Here is a 24,724-nt window from a genome sequence, read left to right as displayed (position 1 = left end):
ATTAAGTGCAATATATTAACCCATAGAGAATTCGCTCTATAATAATAAATACGAAATTTGCATGAATTAAATATATATTTCAGAGTATTTTATGACCGGGCAACACCGGGCAGCCTGCTTGTATTTTATAGTTTTTTTTTATATAAATGTATCTAATTCACACGTCATTTTCATTTTAGGTTAAAAATGTAATGTTTTCAAATAATGAATTTTTTTTTACGATTCTTTTTCATTATAATACAGCAAACATTAGGTTGAATTATTTTTCTTTTAACTAACTTCTTAACTAAAGATCTTACCAAATAGTTATTTTTTATCAGAAACTAGAAAATTTGATTTTTTTTTTAAAGTTTTCAAACGTGTTAAATAAATTATTTTAACATGAGATTGTTCTAGTCTGTTTTCTTAATAATAAATAACATTTTCTACAATATTATTAATATATTTTGGATATGTTATTAATTTTTGATATCGGGAATGAATAAACATAGCAAAAATTTACGATAAGAGTTTTTTACTTATTCATTAGAAACAAAGATTTAACAAATAACTGTCACCAAAGGCAATGAAAGTTATTCTTCTACGTACCTGGATAAGTATTTTGTGTTTTAATTTATTTTTAAGTGTTTTTTAAAGTTTGAAACATAAATAGTGCTGAGATGCTATATTAGAACGATAACAATATGGCTGGTATGTGATTGTTCTCTTTGAAGTCTCGATAATCGCCCCAAACTCGAAAATGAAGCAAAATATTGATCAAAATCCACCCAATAAATGTCACATGGATCTTATTTGAGTTGCAAGTATTATGATATTTTTAGTTATTTTAGTCAGAAGTAACTTGTAGGGGGCAATAGCCTTAGGACAAGTTGCTCTGACAAACACATGTACGTAGAGACTTTAGACATTAAATGATAGTGCCTAGTAGGCATTCAAGTTCTCTCCATTAGGCATTCAGGGATTCTCCTTTAGGCAATTAATTTATCTCGAATCGCACAATAAATGTACTTCGAAGCTATTACACTACTCTTATATTGTTACTTTATATAGCTCAAAAGAAATAGTTTATGATCAATAAATATATAGCGTTTAATAACGTTAGATTGTCGTATTGACCTTTAAAGGTTGATAAGGATCGCATTTGATATCGTATGTGATGAAGACAACATCAAAAAATAGTCTTGCTGACAGACAATAAGTGTTTTTTTTTTTTAAATTTTTTTTTTTGAGAAAACCCTGGTTGTTTCTCGAATAGAATAGAAAGAATAAAATTCCAACATCATATGCGGTGATGAAACTTAATAGGAATACAATGATCGGCCCGATACATAAATGAACAAATAAATCTTATTAAGTCGGGGACATTTAATATCTTATTTTGCTGCCTTACTTTAGTTCAAGGCTGCGGGCAAATTTTTACCATCTTCGCCTTTCCGGAGTCAATCAAAACAAATTGATCGCACACTAAAAAATAAGAAAAATATTGCACATATATAACTTACTATTACCAGTGTTGGGAGGATTTAAATATTTTTCCCGATTCCGATACAATTGCCGATTCTGTACTAAATTTTGGATTCAGATACAATAATCGATATCGATTTCGCTTCTTTATAAATCTCTTGATACGAGGGGCGTGCAATAAGTAATGCCCATGACCGCCTTCCCATAGTAGTAGAGCAACGAAACTTGGCACAGTTATTAGTCTTTCTCTACATAGGAACCACTCAGAGTTATGCATTTCTCCCATCGTTTTATGGAGCTCTGGAGACCGTTTTGTAGAACACCCCAGGTTGGTCCTCCAACCACGACGTGACTATAGAAATCAAGGCTGCATCATCTGGGAAACGCTTTCCTTTCAAAAACAACTTCATGGCTGGGAAGAGATGAAAGTCAGAGGGTGCAAAGACAGGAGAGTAGGAAGGATGGGGGAGGATCTCATAACCACACACCCGTGCTTCTGATCTGGCGACATGCGAGTTGTGGACCGGAGCATTGTCCTGCAGGGGGAGGGTACCTTTGCTGATCTTTCCCTGCCTCTTGATTTTGATAGCTTTCCTTAATTTCCTCAAAAGTGAAGCATGATAGGCTCCTGTAATTGTGGTACCCTTTGCCAGGAAATCTGTAATCACTATTCCGTCCTGGTCCCAGAAGACTGTGACCATGACCTTGCCAGTGGAGGGCTGCACCCTTGCCTTCTTTGGAGGTGGTGAGTCCAAGTGCTTCCACTGCATTGACTGGACTTTTGTCTCTGGACCATAGTGATAGACGCAGATTTGATCCTGTGTAATCAGTCTTTTGAAAAACTTTGACTCATCTTCTTGGCACATCTCCAAATTCATCCTCGAGCACTCGACGCGTTCTCGCTTCTGGAATGGTGTGAGCAATCTGGGAATCCATCTAGCAGACACTTTATGCATATTCAAATTGTCATGAATGATAGTTTCCACAGAACTGAACTGTACTAATCTTGACATCTTGGGCTATTTGGCGAATAGTAATGCGCCGATCTTCCAAAATGGCAGCCTCAACTTGACGGACAGATGCCTCATCAATGGCAGAAGGGGGGGGTGACCAGGTCTGGGAGCTGTTTCTACAGACTTCCGGCCATGTTTGAATTCACGATGCCAGCATTTTACAAGGTCATATAGTGGGGCATTATCATCATGAGTTTCTTTCTTTTCATCAAAAGTCACCTGCGGTGTGCGTCCTTTCAAATACAAAAACTGGATCACTGCTTGACATTCACCAGGCTCCATTTCACACCTGACTCAGTTCAAACACCTGTAAAACAGAAACCACAATAAGTTCAGAGCTGTAATTTGCCACATAATCCCTAGAGATATAAATCATTGCACATGCAAAATTTCAGCTAGATCAGACAACTGGAAGTGGGTCAGGGACATTACTTATTGCACGCCGCTCGTATTTAACTATAGAATCGTTATTACAATTATTGTAAAAACACGTTAAATGTGCAGATATTTTTTTCAAACGTAAAAACACAATTGTGGAGGAATGATGTAAAGATTGTAGTTTTACTTGTAGTTTAAAATCAATTATTTATTATTTTATCATTACTACCAGCAGTGGAAGATTTTGCTTTAAACAAAATTAAATGAAAAATACAATTAAAAGAATCGTTTTAGCAATCGGAAATGGACACAATTTTTTCCAATTCCGATACCATCAAAAGTTCCGATTTTTCCGATTTCCATTAATCGTCCCAAGACTATATATTACTTAGACAGTCTGTCCAAAAAGGCAGTGAAAGGTTGAAAATCGTTGTCATTTTAGCATTTATGTTTTTCTACGTCAGATATCTTACAGATATTAGGTTGGGGCGAAAATAATACCGTTTTTGACATTCAACTTCATGTCAAAAAACATCATTTTTTGCACCACCCTAATAATATCGAAACTCTAGAATGCCACGGACTCGTTTTTTTTTTGTTTTTTTTTAGTTAGTTATCACTATTTTGATAATCAAAGAAATTACAGATGAGTACATTATGGTAAGTCGAGAGGAATTGACAATCTTTTCAGAAAACTAGGTGTGACCGATTATTATTTGTCTCTGACGAATCTTGGAACTGCACAGAAATTTCAGTCTGACATATCAAAGATTATCGACAGGAAGATGTGTCAAACTTCAATACAAAACATGAAACATGTTTAAATACGCGTCCATTTTGAAAAAAATATGTGTATTGGATTTGTTGCTGTTATGTCATGGGATTCATCGGATAGGATGGCTTCGATAATAAATGGATAAGATGGGCGCTATATTTATCAGACACCATTACGATAATAACTAAGGGCAATAACTCTTCTCAGCTTCAGAGTTATAAGAAGGGAACCTTACTACCACAACAGCTATTGCATTCACATAAAATTGAACTAATAATTCAAATTTTCGTTTTATTAAAATAAAAACAGTTATATCTCGTGCTAACTTCTTTCGTTGTATTAATTGTTAAACTACGTATACGCTCGTACTTACATTTCTGAATAGGACCAAACTATTAGATGCCCCTAATTTAAAAGAAAAATATTTTGCAATAAGTTTTACTAAACCGTTTCATTTATAATTAGAGAACGACTCTTATGACCTCATAAACTGGCTCTTATGCCACTCGGACTCATGCCTAATGCAAACTATGTAATCGGTTTAACATAGATAAGATTATTGATGATTCAAATGTTAAAAAACAAATTTAAAATATTTTAATTGAATTAAAGTATTAAAAATTATTACCAAAATCACTGATGTCTACGAATGTCTTATGATAAAAAGGGGTTGATGTGCCGTTAAATAAAACAACCTAGCTGCTGTTTTTACAACGTTATGTCATCTGTGTTTTTTATTTATTTATTTTTTTTTATTTTTTTTTTTTTTAGGAGATACAAAATGAAGTTCAATTCCCAAGAATTTTTATTTGAAGAGCAAGGAAATTATTTTGTCGGTGATGTCAGACGTATGCGGTATTTCAAATATTTGCTCGATACCAAACCTGGGATTGTTTCCGCAGTGGACATCCGTACTTTTAGAGCTTAGTTTTTGTTTAAAAAGATGTGTTTTTCTTGATTTTGAGGAGTCGTGTTGTCTTAAAAGTAAACAAGGATAATAAAATATTTGACAAGTACAATCGAAAATGGTACACTTCACAAGAGAAGAATATTCTTTCCGATGAAAATAAAACCAGAAAGAAAACACGATAAAAAAAGAAAAGAAAAAACGGGAGAAAGAAAAGAAAAAAGATGAAGGAATAAGAAAAGATAATGAATAAGTAAATATAATAAAGAAAAAAGGAAAAGAAAAAGGAAAAAGAGGAAAAGAAAAAGAGGAAAAGAAAAAGAGGAAAAGAAAAAAGGAAAAGAAAAAAGGAAAAGAAAAAAGGAAAAGAAAAAAGGAAAAGAAAAAAGGAAAAGAAAAAAGGAAAAGAAAAATGAAAAAGAACAAAGAGAAAAAGAACAAAGAGAAAAAGCGAAAAGAAAAAGCAAGAAAAAAACAGAAAAACGAAAAAGGCAACAGAAAAACGAAAAAAGGAAAAACGAAAAAAAACATAAGAAAACAAAAAAGAAAGCAGAAAAACGAAAAAGAAAACACAAAAAAGGAAAGAAAAACGAAAAAAGAAAAACAGAAAAACGGAAAAGAAAACAGAAAAACGAAAAAGAAAAACAGAAAAACGAAAAAGAAAAACAGAAAAACGAAAAAGAAAAACAGAAAAACGAAAAAGAAAAACAGAAAAACGAAAAAGAAAAACAGAAAAACGAAAAACAGAAAATCGAAAAAGAAAAACAGAAAAAATCGAAAAAGAAAAACAGAAAATCGAAAAAGAAAAACAGAAAAACGAAAAAGAAAAACAGAAAAACGAAAAAGAAAAACAGAAAAACGAAAAAGAAAAACAGAAAAAAGAAAAAGAAAACAGAAAAACGAAAAACGAAAAAGAAAACAGAAAATCGAAAAAGAAAATAGAAAAACGAAAAACAAAAAAGCAGAAAAACAAAAAAGAAAAAAACAAGAAACCGAAAAAATAAAAACACAAAACGAAAACGAAAAGAAAAATAGAAAAACGAAAAAGAAAAACAGAAAAACGTGAAAAGAAAAACAGAAAAACGTGAAAAGAAAAGAGATAAGAAAAAAATGAAAAGAAAAGTAAACGAAAATGAAATAGAAAAAGGGGAAAAAAGAAAAAGCAAAGGAAAGAAAAAAGAAAAAGGGAATGAAATGAAAAGAAAAGGAATGAAAAGAAACGAAAGATGGAAGTAAAGGAAAAGAGAAAAGAAAAAAGTAAAAGAAAAACAGCAAAAGATCCCTAAGATTTTTAATTGTTTTCAAATAATCAGGGTATAAGCTGATCACTTCTTCCTTATCAAAAAAATCGATCCCATGTGATCATTCATTTAGTTTACAATCCTTTCTACAATCAAAGAAAATAAACCAAATTTCAGTCATAAATGTACTGCTATAAATATGCTGAGGACGAATTGCATATCACAACACGTTTAACACTCATAAATTATACTGTACTAATACATGCCCGGAAATATTTTGCTAGCCTGGCGCCATCATATCCTGATTAGCGAACATAGACTGCATAGTCTCTCTCTACAGGTAATATCTGGAGGATGCTCTCGTAGCACAACAGATACTACCACCTCTTTCAAAATAAAGATGAGAGAATATTTGGAAGAATGGTTTCATTACAACAGAACAGTTACTGCATTACCGTCCCAACCGAAGAGGTAATACCTGAGAGGATGGTCTGATTACAAGAGAACATATACTACACTATTCCTCCCAAAGTAGGAGGTAATACCCGGAACGATGATCTCAGTACAACATATATTTGATTCGATTATGCATAGTAGCAAATATTTTTGTTACGTTTGGAGCACAGTATTCTGATTAGTGAACGTATACCTCATTGCCTTCTTCAAAGAAGTGATATCTGAAGGAATGCTCTCAAAGCAGAACAGATAATACACTCTTTTCTAAAATGATGGGGGCTATACCGGCATTCAGTTAGCTCTGATACTATAAGAGAACATTTTAAACATGAAATGCTGAGATAAATCTGACATAAATGTACAGACACAGTATCGATATACTGTACGATGGATAGGTACATCTGAGGACTTATCACATTTTGTTTTATTATAACTGAGAAAACCGAGTGGTCGGAAGATCCTAGTGGAGACAGAACGGAGGATGAGTACAGCTCTGAGCAAGTTCTAAGAAAAAGGTCTAGGAGATTTGCATACTGGCAGTCAGTGTCAGGCACATGGGTGGGCTTGTGAACAATCCGTGTTAGGTCATAAGTAAGGCTGTGACATTGTTTTTACTCTCAAGTATATATCCGACACAGCCACAATCAACTGAAAACCACATCACTCTACATAAAAACATATGAGATATCAATTGATATACACCCGAGTCAAAGAAAGGAAAAGAATATGCTGTTGTCCTAGCCCTAATCATAAGCAATGGAGAAATCATGACATAACTTCTCTTCATCATCCGTTTTTTTTTTTGTGTGTGGGCAAGCCATTTAACATTGTAAACATTGAAGTCCCCACAAGCTGATGGATGAGACGCTTTTAAATATAGTTACTCCTTTGTTGTGGGAATGATAACGGGCAAATATAAACGTGGTGGTGTGAGCAAGTGTTACCCGGGAGCACATATAAGGCAATTTAGGGTCTTCTCTGGAGATGTCCTTACCACATGGAAAGCCATCTTTAAGGTAGGCCCATATTCCTTGCCCATTTTGGGGGTCAAATTTGGATGTAAAATTAAAGTATCCTTTAATCACGAACAAATCTAGTAGGATGGTTTCATTACAACAGAACATATACTACACACTACACTACCCCTTTAAGAATGATATCATTACAACAATACGGCTACTAGGCTATCCCTCTCGAAAGAGGAGGTAATACCTGGAAGGATGATTTTATTACAACTAGCGTTGGGGCGATTTATCTAATTCAAAACCTGGAATCAGAAAAATCAGAACTTTTCAGGGTATCAGAATCAGTATTGGAATCAGAAAATTTAGTGCCTATATTTCGATGCCCAAAACGACTTTTTTAATTTTCTTTATTTGATTTCGTTTAAAACAAAATCTCCCACTGCTGCTACTAATAATAAACAATATTTATTGATTTTAAACTACCAGTAATACTAAAATCTACGGATCATCTCTGCAGAAGTGTATTTTTACTTTTGAGAAAATGTTTTTTAAATGGTAGTAAGTAACAACTCTATAGTTAAATATTTAGAGATTTATAAAGAATCGGAATTGGAATCGGTAATTACATCGGAATCAGAACATATATGGGGATCGTCCCATCACTAATTACAACAGAATGGATACTGTACTACCTCTCCCAAAGAAAGAAGTAATACCTGGAACGATGGTCTCATTACAACGTACATACCTATACACTGCAATATTTTATAGAATAAAAAAGACAGTACATAAAAAAAAGCTGTAAGAAAATAAACAAGTGACATCTTTGGTCTTACCTCGCGGACTCATTTCGTTGCTAGCCGTGTAGAAGACCCCATTTCTGTAAATAATTTCCTGGCTTATAATACTCCAGCTGTAAACATCACCTTTTTGAGTTCCTTCTGGTGGTGTGTTTTGCATCCTAAGCAATTCGGGGGCGGTCCATAATAACCCTGAAAGTAATCATAATAATTTACATGCCAACTATTAGAAATAATTCATTAATAATGCCGACAGTGATAATAATGATGTCCTAACAATAAAAGTCAACATAAGAAAAACCAAAGTAAACAACAAATGTAAACTCTGTGGTCAAAGAGACGAAACAGTAAACCACAAGTATTTTAATGAAATGCTCTCTGATGTACTCCTAGCACTTGTGCCCCCTCGACATACATACTTTCAACTAACCTTACAAGTAGTAAAATCTCCCCGTTTCACTATTGAGATCTCTACATGTCAGAAAGCATTCTACTCCAACAGTTTCTTCTCTTGAACTGCTATACTTTGAAATTCCCTCGCTGTTTCCGGCTTCTCTGACTTTACTAACCTTTAGAAGTTTAAATGTAATGTGAACAGTCATGACACTGCTCAATTCCCCGGTCTCCTGTTAACAATGATTCAAAATAGTAGCTCCTTACGTTCGCGTGAACATATGTCTTGTTGGATTAAAAAAAAAGACATAAATACAGCAAACTGATCCAAAGAATTAAAAAAAAAAAACAGATGCTACTGTATGGGGGACGAAACCAGAATATGCAAACATCTGCATTTTTTGACATGCAGACAAATAATATAGATGTAAAATGAAGCTATCAGAGTAAAATAAATCGAGATATTGAAACTATAAATCGACAAACATGCTCACATGAAGAGATCAAGCGTCATAATAATCAACAATAAAAAAAAGAAACTACTAAATTGTAGCTTTCCCCATCGCAATTCACGAGAAACAAAAATACAAAACAAGCAAATTCACGAAGCTTGCCAAAGAACGAAAGGAAATATGGAACGTCAAGATTATTTCTGTAATAACCCATAACAGAAGCATTTGCAGCATTTAAAAAAAAACCTGTAAAAGCTAAGTAAAATTGGAATCAAATGAAGCACAATACCGGTAAAAAGTGCTAAACTATTACGAAAACTCTTGAATTTGAGAGCAAGAAAATAGTTGAAGAAATTCAGGAAGATGGAAAAATAGATTGATGAGTAATATCCAGGCCTGGAAGGGCATAAATATTGCTATAATTCTGGAGGAGGCTTGTTGCCACCCAAATGCAAAAATAAAACAGCTGTTATCACAGCAATCAATAAAAAAAGGATGTCACAAAAATGCAAATGGAATTAAAATGATTATCAATAGTTATGGAACGTATAGAAGATCTGGTAAAATTTGTTGTCACCAATCATTCAAGGATGACAATCTGTTGCTGCCACTGAACTTATAAAAAAAATTTTTTTTAAATGTAACATGCGGCCGCAGCTGAGATTGAACTCTCTACATAAGTTATTAGTTTAATTTAAATCTTGTCCGTAGCTGAATACTTGATGCTTCGCCAGGGCTATCAAGAGTATTTTTAGTTGTGACGCCATCACTAGATGGGTTGCCTACCACGGCTTAAGAGATGCCCATCTACCCTTGAGAAAAGAATAGACTGCACTAGTTTCCCAACCTGGTATTTTACCTGGCGGTACATACAGCACCTCGCTTTCCCAAATGGTCACCCATCTGGTACTGGCCAGGCTCGATGTTGCTTAATTTTTGGTGTTTTGGCGAGAATTCGTGTGTCAACATGATTATGTCGAACTTATGTTTATTCTCAGATCAAATTAAGAAAAAATTAATATTTTTGACATTTTTTTTTTTTGCTTTTTGATTTCTACCAAGGAAGTATTACTACGACAGCAAGATGCGAATGTATGCGCTTCATTCGCATCTTGCTGTCGTAGTAATACTATCAGAATACGATAGGAAAAAGGGCTATCTAAGAAACACGAAAAATATGAGACTATATATATATAGATACAAATCTGATTAGTACAAACCAGGCAACACCTTGTGAATAATGTAAAGGAAGGGAAAACAAAAACAAACCATCAGGTTTCAGAAAAACTAGACACCTCTGGAGCACAATATGGGCAAGACTACAACAGAAATGCTATGTTGCTGAAAAACATGAAAAATTTTCAGAAAATGTAAAAAAGGACAGAAACAGAAAGTAACAAAGAAACCTTCAGGACGATCTTAAAAAGATCAAAGCAAAATACATCTGGCTATGATAAAATACTTGGATTCTCTGCATCATTTGCATACTTCAAACTACTGCTCTCGTCTCAGCTGTTATTCTCTAATGGTTCTAAAAAGATAACAGTAGTCTGAACGATCCAAATAAATAAACGGTAAATGAAGTCACTGAAATGAATCCAATAATGGAACCTGTCTCAAATTTATCGTTTGCATAGTATTAATCCCCTGGACCCTTGGAATATTTTGCGCTATTCCGCCACCTTTGTTTATGCTACGTGCAAGTGCGTGATAGTATTTTGTTACATGATGCACGTGCGTAGTAAAGGGACTTGTTACGTGATGTGAAAAAAATCTCAGGGACAATAGCAGGACTTTTACATAACATTCGTTGATCTGAAAAAGGCCTTTGAAACTCTAAACCGGGCAGGTCTATGGAAGATAATGGCCAAATTTGCATGTGCTGACGAATTTATCTCAATCGCCAGACAATTTCATGATAGGATGATGACTTGTGTTTTTATCATTCAAACTACCGTTCTCGTCTCGGCTGTTATTCTCTAATGGTTCTAAAAAGATAACATTAGTCTGAACGATCCAAATAAATAAAAGGTAAATGTTACTTTACATCAGAACATTGATCACTCTAATTTGCTTTTTAGGGGTTACGAATCTGATAATCAAACCTAGTGCAAATTTACCATTTGCATAGTATTAACCCTCTCGATCCTGGGACTATTTTGCGCCATTTCACTACCTTCATTTATGTTACATGCAAGCGCACGATAGTGTTTTCTTATATGATGTGTTCATGCGCGCGTCGTAAAATGACTTGTCACATCACAGAGGTATCATTAGCATGCATTTGAAATAAGTTTTTAAAAAATGTGGTTCATTTTTTGTGTTGTTAACATAGTTTTTGATCTAAAAAATTAAGTTTTCTCGAGCGGTTTACAAAAACACATTTTTTATGTTTTTCGTTCTTTTTTTTGGGGGGGGGGGTAATTAATTATAGAACTTGTGTAGGTTAACAGGTGCTTCTGCAGTTTAATTAATCGTTTTTCCATAAGAAACGCGTCGGCATTTAGTGAGCAGAAGTACCGTTTAACATTTCACAAAAACTCTGTGTTTACATTTGAAGGGGCGTGGAGTGGGGTGTTGTAGCATAAATGAAGGCAGTGAAATGACGCAAAATATTCCTAGCGTCCAGGGGTGAATACTATGCAAACGGTAAATTTGCGACGGGTTTAATTATCACATTTGTTGTCAGCAACCTCGAATAGTCCTAAAAAAAAATAAATAAAAAAATAAAAAAAATAAAAATTAGATGGTCAGAGTTCTGTTGTAGCGTAAGGTAACATTTACCAAATAAAATCATCAACCACCATTTAAAAAAGATCTAAAACACTTGGTCGACACATTGCTGCCAAAAACTCGTTACTTCAAATCTCGACACTTTGCTGTCAAAACTCAATGCTAGAACACGATGCACTGCTGACAACACTTGTTACTCTGACATCCAAATCAAAATCCACCTGGTCTCTGCAAAATCAGGCCTTTTATATCCAATCGGAAGCATCTCATTTGCAAGTTATGTGACGATATCACAAGCATATAAAGCGAAAAAACAGTTTTTTTTCCTTTTTACTTAATTATTTTTGTCTACATGGAACTCTACAGAATTCACACAAACAAGTTTGTACTAATTTTTGAGTACCTAATTACAACAGAGTAACTTATTTTGCCTTTGATAGCATTTAGACTACTCTGGGTTAATAATTTCTTACATTACATATCGTATATTCCAGAGAAGCTAGACACTTCTAGGGCAAAATATGGGAACAATCACAACAGAAAGACAAGCAAAAACCTAGGGTGATGTATATGCAGAACAGATATACTAGAATAGATGATTGGAGCAAGAACTACAAAGTTAAACAGACGTTGGAAAGGGAACAATCTTATGCACCTACGGACTTATAATATGCCTACCAAACATTTGGAAAATCTTAACTCAACATATTGAAGACATCTACCGCTTCCTTGATAGTGTGGACTCTCTTCAGATGAACTGAAAGAATTCCTGAAAGAAGTATGAACTATTTGGGATGACATAATCACGTTAACAGTGGTTTATGTTAGATCACGAGAATTAAGCAACGTTGACCCTGGTCAATACTAAAATGAGTAACCATTTAGGAATTCGAGGTGCTGTATGTACTCCCTGCTTATGCGGGCATTGTTTCTAGTCATCCTGGACATCTCCTTGCCCCTGGACTCAAGTAGTGCCGATTCAGGAGATGGGTGGTTGGTGATTGCGTAACCCTTGCCTCACAATTACACATGCAGTTATCTTTACAGTGGTTTCCATTCTCTCTTGAGACTGAACGGAGGCATTGAGGAATTATTTGCTAAGCATTGATAAGGAAATTAAAATAAAATTTTTTAAAATTTACTATGACTACAAGAAAGTATAAAACACCATCTCCCGAACAAATCAAACGTTTAAATAATATTATTAATAAATTGACAGAGTACAAAATATATCTCCAATTTTTCTCCTCTCCTACAACATCCTTCTCACAGAAAACATCGCCTAGTTACAACTACAGCAAAATCTCTCTCTCTGTCTCTCTCTACAAAAATCTAAATCTAACTTCATGAACGAAATTTATTTACTTGAAATATTCTATCTGTGGAAGAAAATACCACAGAACTACTTCCTAACGAACTATAAAATCGTCATCAAGTCTAATGTAAATAAATATTTGTTGATCGTCCTCTTAGATAATCAATTCCTCTTCAGTTATCTTTCGGTCATACTACATATCTTTTTTTCAATTTTCTTGTGATGGCGATGATTGTCTGACTGATAATCTCTAACTCTTGACCTCAAGTGGATCCCGGGCTTTGATAAGCCCTGCTTAGCAGATCAGAGCGATTCGTGCATGATAATTTTCTCAAGATTCAGAAAATCTTCAAGAGAGGAGCAGTGAGTGAGAAAGAGAGAGAGAGAGAGAGAGAGAGAGAAAGAGAGAAGAGGAATATGTGCTTCTTAGATAAACACCTCGTATTCCTCAGCTGATCCGTTGTTTGTAGGGAGGATCAAATTCGCTAGATTCTCTTCTTGCTTTCACTCAGCTGAATCACGTACAATTAATTCTGCCACTTTGATGGGAAGACACGATAAATGTGAAAAACATATCGTGTAAGTGATATATGTCGCAGGGGCGAACTTCACGATCACAAACATGCTGCCTGTTATTTACGACTGCCGTAGATTTATACACAAACTAGCAGACTGGCCGGCATTGCCTGGTCATAAGATACGCTTAAATATGTTTTAATTCATGCAGATTACGTATTTATTATTATATAGAGACAATTATGTATCAACTATTATATTGAACCTGATATATAGTAGTGAGGTCAAAACTAAAAAAAACATATGTATATGACATGAATGTTGTCAGTTACAATCGAAACCAAAACATACAACTCTCCGCCCCCCCTTAACATCTTAGGCACCACGCACATACGCATATATAATTCACCTGTCATCTCTTTTTTAAAAGACTGAACCAAGACAAGATTCCAGCAATCAAACAGGAATATATGTTATGTGTGTGCCTGCTTGAATTAAGCAAGCATATGTGTGTGTGTGTGTGTGTGTGTGTGTGTGTGTGTGTGTGTGTGTGTTTGCCTACTTGATTGTTCACTGTTTGTAAACAAATTAGCAGCTCGAGCACTGTAAAAGCGATGGGCGAATGTTTATTTAATGGACATTTGATGAGGTCGTTTACGGGCACCGATCCATCATCCAGTGGTTAGAACTGCAGATTATCAATGCTTTAGGTTCAATCCACAACTAGGAAAAGTGCTAGTATAGCCACACTGATGAGTTGTGGTGTTGATGATTTTATATATATGTGAAACAACTATCATCCCTTCTATCATCCCCCTCCCATACCTATACCCCCTCCAATTGCCCCCTCCCTCTGGGGAACAAAATCTCCCCCACACTAGGAACCGATCCTGGGTCTGGCCATACCCACATGGGGAGACAAATACATAGAAACATTAAAACATCCCCTATACATATTTTAAATACACCCCTCTTTCTAAACAAACATAATATAAGGAATACCCGAAAACACTAAAACGAAAAATCACAATACTAAAATCCAAGAATCCAAAAAATAAATATAAGGATAGAATGAAAGCACCCCTACCCTTATTTCAGAAGAGCTGGTCCACCCCCTCCTCACACATACACATTACTTACGACCTCGGATCACAGTCACCTTCCTAAGGAAGAAAATAACCTCATAATACTATAAAACAGTATATACATTCTCAAACCAATAAAAGCAAACACACACACACACGCACACACACGCACACACGCGCGCGCACACACACACACACACTACCCCACCCTAAAGGAAAAGAAAAAAACACTAGCAGAAAGAGAGAGTGACTACAACCAGGTCAGCGGCCTGGACAAGCCTAATAAAAGAGCAATAAAAATTGAACATGCCAATGAATAATATACACTTACAAGCCTCCACCCCTTGGAAACACTTCAAATGAACTACGAAAATTGCCATTTTTACATCTCCAACGCATTTGAAAATAATTTCTGACGAGGACGCTTCACAGAACGTCTTAAAAGCGCGTAAAAACGATTTCAATGACTTAAAAACATTATTACAATGATCCAAACATAATTCTCAATGAAAAACCAAGACACGGAATAATAAAATAATGTTAAAAAAAATACACATTGTTGGTGGCTGCTCCCTTATTTAAATATACATCTTTCTTTCATTGGAATTCCTTAATCCATTTTATTTAAATATAAATATATATATATATAAACTTCACCTGTCATCGCTTTCTTAAATATGGAATCGCCCAATCGGAGAAGGCAAGATGCAAGCAAGGTTCACAAAGTTTTATAATCATATAATAAACACAGTAATAAGTTAAACGTAATGTGAATGGGAGGTGAATAAACATAGCAAGAAAGCAAATACTCACTCTGGTAGTAAGCGTAAGTATCCCTTTCGGCTGTGTAATCTGTTCCGCGTAAAGAATGCAAACCAAAATCTGTCAATTTGAGCACAAAGCGACTATCGATGACACAGTTTGAGCTTTTCAAGTTTCCGTGGCTTCTAATGTCACTGCCATGCAGATACGCCATCCCCTATTAAAAACAAAAAAAGAAAAAAGTCCGCCATAAAAATACAGAAACATGCATTTGCATCATATTTAAAGATCAAAACAAATTTTTAATGAAAATTGCTTCAGACAAGACGTGGAGCCACTTAGTTTGTTGGTTGTTTTTGTTTTACAGCATATCAACCCTTTTCAGGTTAAAAGAATATATTTGTTGTTTTCAAGTCGGTTTCTATTTAACCAATAGTTGGGACCCTAACAGGTACTACCACTCCGGGTCAGAGTGGACCTGGGAGCAATGGCAATTAAAGGGTGGCTCCACACTCCCCAAAGCCTGCAAGCTGGGGCCTCACCACTAGATATAGTTTAAGGTCATATCCAGGACCGGAGCCACTTAATGTAAGTAGCTAACAAGAACTTTTTCTTTTTTTATTTTTATTTTTTTACAAAGGAGTCAGCACTTATCAAGGCCTGGAGGCCACTCAAGGATAAGGGTTAATGAGTGTATAGTGATCAAGAGGAACAAGTCTTAGTCATCGTTAGTAGCAGCAATTTGGGAAATTGGATTATTTAAGGGATTGGCTCATCAAGAATTTGTTCACATTGGACTTGAAGACAACCATATTGTAGTCAGTTGGAAAACAGGAAAATGGAATAAAGTTCCACAGGTGTGCAGTTCTAAGAAAGAAGCTTTGTTCATGGAATCTACGTTTAGGTTCAGGCACAGATAAGGGGTGGGGGAAATTATTGATATTACAAATATAGGAGATGCCTATTGAAAAGACCAAAGTTAAAGACAGAGAGAAAACAGTCAGTAGGAAGAGAGTTCCATAAGTTTGCGATTCGTGAAAATAAACGACCGGAATAGGAAGCTGTATTAGAATGAGGTATCAAAACAGTGAGTTGATGAAGACCACTAGATGAACGAGTCAAACGAGCTGGAACAAAGGAAGCAGGGAATAAATCAAAAACTTCAATGAGACACATGCCATCATATTATTCATAGAAAAGACTGAGACTAGCAGCATCACAACTGTGGGAGAGAGGTTGCAGAAAAGAAGAAAAGGTGGGGATAATTAAAATGCAGACACGTTTCTGCACCTCATCACGAACCTTCAAATGAGACAAAGATTCACCAACTCAAATATGACAACGGTATTCCTTACATTGTCTGATAGCGCAGGTTTACAAATAGAGAATAGTTTCAGGTGTGAGATGTTTTTTTAGAGCGATAGAGAAAAAAATTCTTTACAAGAAGCAGAAAGAGCAATGGATCTAATATCTGAACTCTAAGAAAGGTTTGATGAAAAAGAAAGACCAAGAAATTTCTGGGTTGATTTTTCTTCAAAAGAAGAGCCATACAATAGGATATATTTATGTGACCAAAGCTAATTATGTATGTCATATATATATATATATATATATATATATATATATATATATATATGTGTGTGTGTGTGTGGGTGTGTATGTGTGCAGCTTGTGTGTGTGTGTGTGTGTGTGTGTGTGGCTTGTGTGTGAACTGTAAAAGTGGTGGCCGACTGTTTGTTTAAAATGGAAATTTGTTAAGGTCATTTGCGGGCCCTGTGGGTCGTTGGGTAGAACTGCCGACTATTAACGCAATGGTTCTAGGTTCAATCCTTGGCTAGGGAGAAGAATTAGTCTAGCTGCACTGATGAGCTGTAATACAACGAAACAGTACTGTATGTGGATGACATATATGTATATATATATATATATATATTTCTGCAATTTTTAGATGAAGATTAAAATCATGATATAATATTACTAAACCTTATGTCTAGAATCCTTATTCAAATTTTGATTAAAACCCATAACATGATTTTGATTTTAGAAAACGTCTAAAAAATGAAGTCTTAGGAAATTAAAATTCAGGAATCAAATTTAATACAGATCTGAAATATTTTAATTTTAAAGGGGGGGGCAAATTTAGCTCTCTACAACTGTTTAAAAGCTTCAAAGCAATTAAAATTTGGGTAATATTTATGAATTGATGCCGAATACATATTAAAATTTCACAATACTTGTTAGTATCTAAATTTTCATTAAAATCGCCCACCTTTTTCTTTGCATAAAAATAATATACTCAACACTACTCACCCTTATGCCTATCAGCTGTGTTCCAAAATTCATAATGATTGGTTTATTAGCTTAAGAATGAATCCTGTACATACAAATATATAAACATACCGACCTTGATGTTGCGGTAGTAATATGAAAATCTGGATCTTAATCGATTATTCTTATTTTTAACTCGACTTACCCGTGAACCAGCAATGTTATATATATATATAGGGCTATGACAATAGGGCAGGTCGATTTTGGAACCCCCGGTGAGGCAACGGTGATGATAGTTGGGGTTTGACATAGAAAAGACCTACACGAAATATTTTTTCTCAACATTGTTATCATTGCTTGAGGAAATGACTTTAAAAGTTGAAAAATTGAAGCGATTAAAAGTTTTTCGGTGAATTGTCAAGAACGTCCCGTCATCAAAACAATTCGTACTGTTAAGAAAATAGAATCATTATTTAGAATATATTTTAAACTACATTTTTAAATAAAATGAGTGAGGATAATGAATTAATGAAATAGATATTAACTGTAAAGGCAAAATTATTTTTTTTAAATAATAGCGACCAAAGTTTGCTTTTTCATTTCAGGAACTTTTGGGGGGTGGAAACATTTTAGATTTCACCGTTGCAAACACGCTCGTTATTGATATTGAAAATTAACGTTTGTTTATTATTTAATTTGAAAACATAACGATTTAGGCTTAATTATTTCGAAAGGAAAAATGAAAAAGATTTGTTTAGAATATATATTATTATATTTCAATTGTCTGCAGTTAAGTTAAACATATTTGATTTATCTTTTTTAATTTATTTTTCTATTAGGTTGGTGCAAAAATAATGGCATATTCTGACGTTCAAATGAACGTCAAAAACATTATTTTTGCACCAACCTAATATTTCACATCAAATTCTATTTGAAATTTTTATTAAAATATGGTAATACTCCAGTTTTATATTAAAACAAAACAAAAACTAGTCCATACAATTTTATTCTACACATTCTTTACGAAACATAATCACGTAAATTTTCAAGTTTTTCTACTTAATAAAAAATACTTTGCAGAAAATTAGTGTAAAATTTTAATTTCTTTTATTTTTAGGGAGTAATTGTTTTTAAGCAGTGTTTTTCTTCTAAAATTATAGTTTTAAAATCAGATAACCCACAAAGATTAGTACGAGTAAATAAGGACACTCCTTTAAAGGTTTTTCGTTATTTGTGCATCTATGTTATTGTGCTAAAAGAACTTTGTTATTTAGAAAGCCATTCTTAATATGGGAAGGAGGTTGTATTGTAACTATTCTGTACTTTCACCTAAAAATTTAATAAACAAAAATTTCATAAAATTAAATTTAACTTGAAAATACTTTTAAGAATAGCATAGTAACATAGATGCACAAGCACTGGTTTTTCAAACGCTAAACACTAAACACTCGTTTAAAATGGTACAGCTACAGCAAGAATGAATCTCTTCATGGATAAATTCGTGTTATCGAAGGAGAAGCTAAAATCTGCTAAAAATGTCTAAACTAAACTCTACAATGCCTCTGATTTGGTTTGCTCCTCTCTCTTCAATACATCTAATTCAACTCTACAAAGTTTTTCATTATTTCTTATAACTAGCACTTATTTTTGTACGTATAAAACTGGAAGATAGCCTAATACAGTTTCCTTCACTTATAATCCATTTATTTATTTTACTTTTCAGATTAGAATGTCAGTAAAAGCACAACATTCAGTTTTAACCCGTGCTTCACAAAATTTGCTGGTCCACCTTGTTATTTGGATAGAACAGCACCCCCAACTTCACGACAAGTCATCCAGTTTAGTTAGTTCCTAGAAAACAGTTATCCCACTTAAAAAATAGTAAGATTTCTAAGTTAATTGCCAAGGAAATAATTCGTATTCAGCTAGCAGTCAATCCACGATTTCCCTTGTTAAGGTAATATTATATAGGACAGAAGTTCAATATATTTTGCTATAAGAGGGCCAAACAGATTGATAGGAAATTTCTTGCAGCAATCAAAGTGAAAAGAATGAAGGAACAGCTAAACAGACTGTTTGATATATTTTCTTGTAGCTGTAAACTTTCTGTCTTGAGATGTGATGACTTTGCAGTAAAGTACAAGACAGAAAATTTTCAAACAAGGCACATAATCTGCACTTGACCTCCTAACAAGGAGGTAAAATTAATTCTATAGATTCACCTGCAATTGTGTTCCTTTTTTTGTGGAAACTAAAATAATATACTGGTATTTATTATGTAATCTGGTTATATTATTAAACATGCAAATTTTCCAATTTTCAGGTTCCACTAGAAGAACTGCCATTTAGAGCAATTTTTAAATTAATTGATGGAACAACAAAAAGCATTTACTGGTCCTTTGGGGAAACTTTGGATCAATAATTATCAAGATTTGCCTCAAGTAGAATTCCAAAAAAATAGTGTCCCTCCCGATCATTATCTGACAGCAGAAGAAACAAATAATTTAAGTGTGAAGACCAGAGGCTACTTTTTGAGTATGCTGTTGGCATTTCTTGTGAAGAAGTTAACTTAGAAAATTGGGCCCTTGAATCAAGGAAGATGGCTAATATAAGCCACAAGATTAATGTGTTTATGGACAAGAGTTGTCTATCCTCAAACACTATGATAAATTATTAAACATTTTGGTCAAATTTATCATCCAAGTGTATGCAGTTAGTTGGTTTGAGATCAAAACCGACAATATTTTTTTTAACCAACAACAGTATATTTTAATATGATTCAGAGAACAAAACAGTTAACTGAAATCAAAATTACTGTTTTAAACTGTTCAAAATATAGTGCAAAAGCACTACTTCTGGAAAATATAATATCGATAATAAATTCAGATGAATTGGATGTGAGAGAAGAGGGCATTCAAGCGATTTTGTCCATTAGGTAAATAAATATTTATCCATTAAATTTTATTAGTTTTCTTAATTTGCTCAAACCATAGTTAGTTTTATTCATATTACATCGCAAAAGTATAAAAAAATAAGTGTTTTCAAATAATTGTTTTTTTTGTGTCATTTTTTCTAGAAATAGAAAACAATTCAAACAAAAAAATGAAAAAGATTACTGCTATCAATTTTGCAGCCACACACTGATCAAATTTGATTGATTTTTCTCAAAAACTTGTATATGGGAAGGAAGCAAGACAGACACATTATTACAAAGTCATCGTGCCAGCAAATTAGACCTTCATTTTCTTCAAACGGAAATTATACAGAACAATTGTGTTCTATTATAAGTTTATATTATTGCGTTTAATAAAAAATTAAAATACATGGTTCTGTAACTTGTATTAAGTTGTTATATTGTGTCATACATCTCCACATATCTTTTTGAATTGTGAAATTTTAAACACTTAGTTGCTAATTAGCTTTTTTTACATTTTTTTAATCAATGCAGTAAAGTAGAGATATTTTGCTAGTTGTGATTCATAATTAAAATTATAATCCATGTAGTTATTTTTCTTTCAATGTATCTCATATAAATATATCAATTTTTATTGAATATTCTATAAAAATAGTAAAATTTCAAAGTCAGTGTTGTGAAAAATGCTATGAAAATGAAGGATTTTTCAGCGCTTTTCTACACGATTTTTAAAATTAAATGCTCAATTTTCTGTTCAAGATGGGAATCTAATTTTTGGTATATGTTCTTATCACGTCAAATCCCAACTATCATCACCAGTGCCATGTTGATTTTCTGAAAAAAGTTGCAAATCTGCCCTACTATGACAACAGCATATTTTTTTCATTGTTTTGACTCGAGTATATATCCGACACAGTTAATCAACCGAGAACCACATCATTATTTATAAAAGCATATAAGATAACAACGGATACACACTCGAGAGTCAAATCAATGAAAAGAATATGCTGTTGTCCTAGCCCTAGTTATATATTATTATAAAGGATCTAGTTTCCCAAGAATTCAAAGATGCATCCATAGTGCATTTCTATAAGAAGGAAAAATGAACTGCGACAACCACAGAGGAATCTCTCTTCTCAGCATAGCTGGTAAAATTCTTGTAAGACTACTATTTAATCGTTTAACCAAGCACTTGGAAGATTGGCTACTCCAAGAAAGTCAATATGGTTTTCGTATGGGATGTAGTACAGTTGACATGATATTTGTTGCTCATTAACTCCAGAAAATGCAATAACCCTTATCCCTGAGTGGCTTCCAGGCCTTGATAAGTGGTGACCACCGTGTAAAAAAAGAAAATCTCAGGGACAATAGCAGGACTTTTACATAACATTCGTTGATCTGAAAAAGGCCTTTGAAACTCTAAACCGGGCAGGTCTATGGAAGATAATGGCCAAATTTGCATGTGCTGACGAATTTATCTCAATCGCCAGACAATTTCATGATAGGATGATGGCTTGTGTTTTTATCATTCAAACTACCGTTCTCGTCTCGGCTGTTATTCTCTAATGGTTCTAAAAAGATAACAGTAGTCTGAACGATCCAAATAAATAAACGGTAAATGTCACTTTACATCAGAACATTGATCACTCTAATTTGCTTTTTTAGGGTCATTCGAAGTGACTAAAATGAATCCAATAATGGAACCTGTCGCAAATTTATCGTTTGCATAGTATTAATCCCCTGGACCCTTGGAATATTTTGCGCTATTCCGCCACCTTTGTTTATGCTACGTGCAAGTGTGTGATAGTGTTTTGTTACATGACGCACGCGCGCACGCGCGTAGTGATATGACTAGTGAAGAGGGATCAAATGACTTACCGATCAATGGTGGTCTCAAACAGAGCTGCGTACTCGCCCCAAGACTCTTCAGCATGATGTTCAAAGCATTGCCGATTAATGAATTCAATGCAAAAGACCCCAGATTAAGCATCAACTACCAAACAGACAGAAATTTGTTCAACCCAAAACGACTCAGTGTTGTCACCAGAATTAAGACCACCATCATGTGATCTTCTGTTTGCTGATGATTGTGCTCTTAATGCCAACACAGAGTCACAATGCAATAAACCCTATGCATCGCTTTATTGCGGGTCAACATTTTTTAATCTTAAAATTGCTATGGAATGCAGAGAAGTGAAATTTGGTACATTGAGAGAGCATAACAAGGGGCCTTATTTCTCTGATTTTAGTGCAATTTGAACATATTAATTCTTATATTTTCTGGTAATTTTAAATAGAAAAATTAGCATAACTTTCAAAATATTTGTTCAAATTCCACAAAATTCAGGGAAATAAGGTACCTGGTTATGCTCTTCTAATGTACCAAATTTCACTTCTCTGCGTTTCATAGCAATCTCAAAATTAAAAAAAATATTGACCTGCAATAAAGCGATACACAGGGTTTATATTGTTGATCGTTTTTCTGAGGCGTGCGACAGTTATGGTTTGACTATTAACATGAAGAAAACTGAGATAATGTACCAACCTGCTCTGGGGAAATAATATATTGAGCCTCAGATCTCAATTCGTGAAACAAATCTAAAATTTATGAAAGAGTTCACTTACTTAGGCAGTACCTTGTTAAGAGCAGCACACATAGACAATGAAAGCGACTGAAGGATAGCCAAGGATAGCTCTGCCTTTGAACGTCTAAAATCACTGAGTGCATAAAGGAATTCGTCTGCAGACCAAATTTTATGTATATAGAACTGTGCTTCATAACATTCTCATGTATGTTTGTGAAACTTTAACCGTAAATGCCAGACATGGCAAAAAAGTGGACCATTTTCACATGATATGCCTCCATAGGTTGCTGCAAATCAAGTGGCAATACAAGATACCAGAAACAGGTTCACGCCCGGTCAAACATTCCGTCAATACACATGTTGCAGCAGCGCCAGGTTCGTTGGGCAGGTCATCATAGTATTCAGAAAGTCCAGAATGGTCTCTAAATATTTATGAAAACAAGTTACGACTGTCACTGCAGCTGCTTTTGCACTCCCGCACACACACATCCACTGATTGTAAGCATTATATATAAATCAGCAGATACGGCTGCTGCTGCTTTCAGATAAAAATACATATTCCAGATGCTGCAGTAACTTTTAAACATGCATAAATATTTATGAAACTCTTGTGCCCTCTTAATACGCCTCTCTCTTTTTTTTTTTTTTTTTACATCAATACGCCTTCCAACACTATTTCTAATATTCACCATTTATGCTATTGACCCTCCCAACCATTTAAAATATTTATCTCCAGTTGAAAAGTGTGAAGGGTGACATTAGCGTGGACATGATCGTTCAAGCTCCAACCTCTGTCCCCTCGCTGCAATATTGCATTTCTTTGCTTGTTTTACCAGTAAATGGAATGTGATCTAATGAACTTATATCCTGACTAATCCGACAGGTAGCAAAATCTCACCCCTTCACTGTTGGGGTTTCTCGATGCTGGAAAGCCTTCTATTTTAATAGTTCCTTTCTTCAGACTACTAGACTTTGGAATTTCCTCCCTGTTTCCTGCTCCTTTAACTGTAGAAGTTTAAATGTACTGCGAACAGACATCTTACTACTCAACTCCCCACAATCCTCTGTTAAACACGATTCCAAATAGTAGCCCCTTATTGGCAATATGCTTTGTTTAGGATAAAAAAGGTAAAATATAAAAGATCATCATATTATATTTAAATTGTTTTTTATTTTTTTTATCGCTGGCATGTGTTGAATGACTTTTAGAAATTGACTTTAACGTGAACTTATTTCTGGCCAAGTCTTTCTCTATTTTTCTCTCCGTCCTTATTTCTCATGTCTTCATTTTTGTGAAATGACCCTGCTACGTTAACTATTCTACATCAACGAACCCAACAACTATCATTTATTCTTTGAATGTGCCCATACCATCGACGTCTCCTGTTCTGCACGCATCTCTTTACAATGTCTAGTTTTTACTTTCTTCTAATGTCATAATATTTAAGTGTGTCTTTAAGAGTCAAATCATGCCCCCATCGTATCAGTCTTAGGTCATTTCTCTCCATGCAACGCATGGCATCAACCCACATTTGCCAATGTATCAGCAGATTATATGGAGAATATATAACTAGGTTTGCTTTGATAACACCATTTAAAAAAATGATAAAGAAAATTTTGGAAAAAATTTGGTAAGCAATAAAGATTGCAACCAGAACGGAATGCAATAAAAAATTCTGTCTCTTCATTAAAAATGATTTTA

General features: G+C 34.2%; 1 protein-coding gene across 4 annotated transcripts in view; it reads right to left on the bottom strand.

Annotated features, from left to right (window-relative positions):
• The window catches only part of LOC145246048 (atrial natriuretic peptide receptor 1-like), a 1,646,502-nt gene that overhangs the window by 123,915 nt on the left and 1,497,863 nt on the right, over positions 1-24,724 (bottom strand). For all 4 annotated transcript variants that reach the window (XM_080107889.1, XM_080107890.1, XM_080107891.1 and 1 more), the window contains 2 exons: positions 15,307-15,472; positions 8,036-8,191 (listed from right to left, as the gene is read on the bottom strand). In XM_080107889.1, the coding sequence (XP_079964015.1) occupies positions 8,036-8,191; positions 15,307-15,472 (322 nt within the window). The remainder of the gene's footprint in view (positions 1-8,035; positions 8,192-15,306; positions 15,473-24,724) is intronic.

Source organism: Euprymna scolopes, chromosome 23, assembly GCF_053919585.1.
Source record: "Euprymna scolopes isolate OS-2025 chromosome 23, ASM5391958v1, whole genome shotgun sequence".
NCBI lineage: Eukaryota > Metazoa > Mollusca > Cephalopoda > Sepiida > Sepiolidae > Euprymna > Euprymna scolopes.
This window is presented reverse-complemented; position numbering and strand designations above follow the sequence as displayed.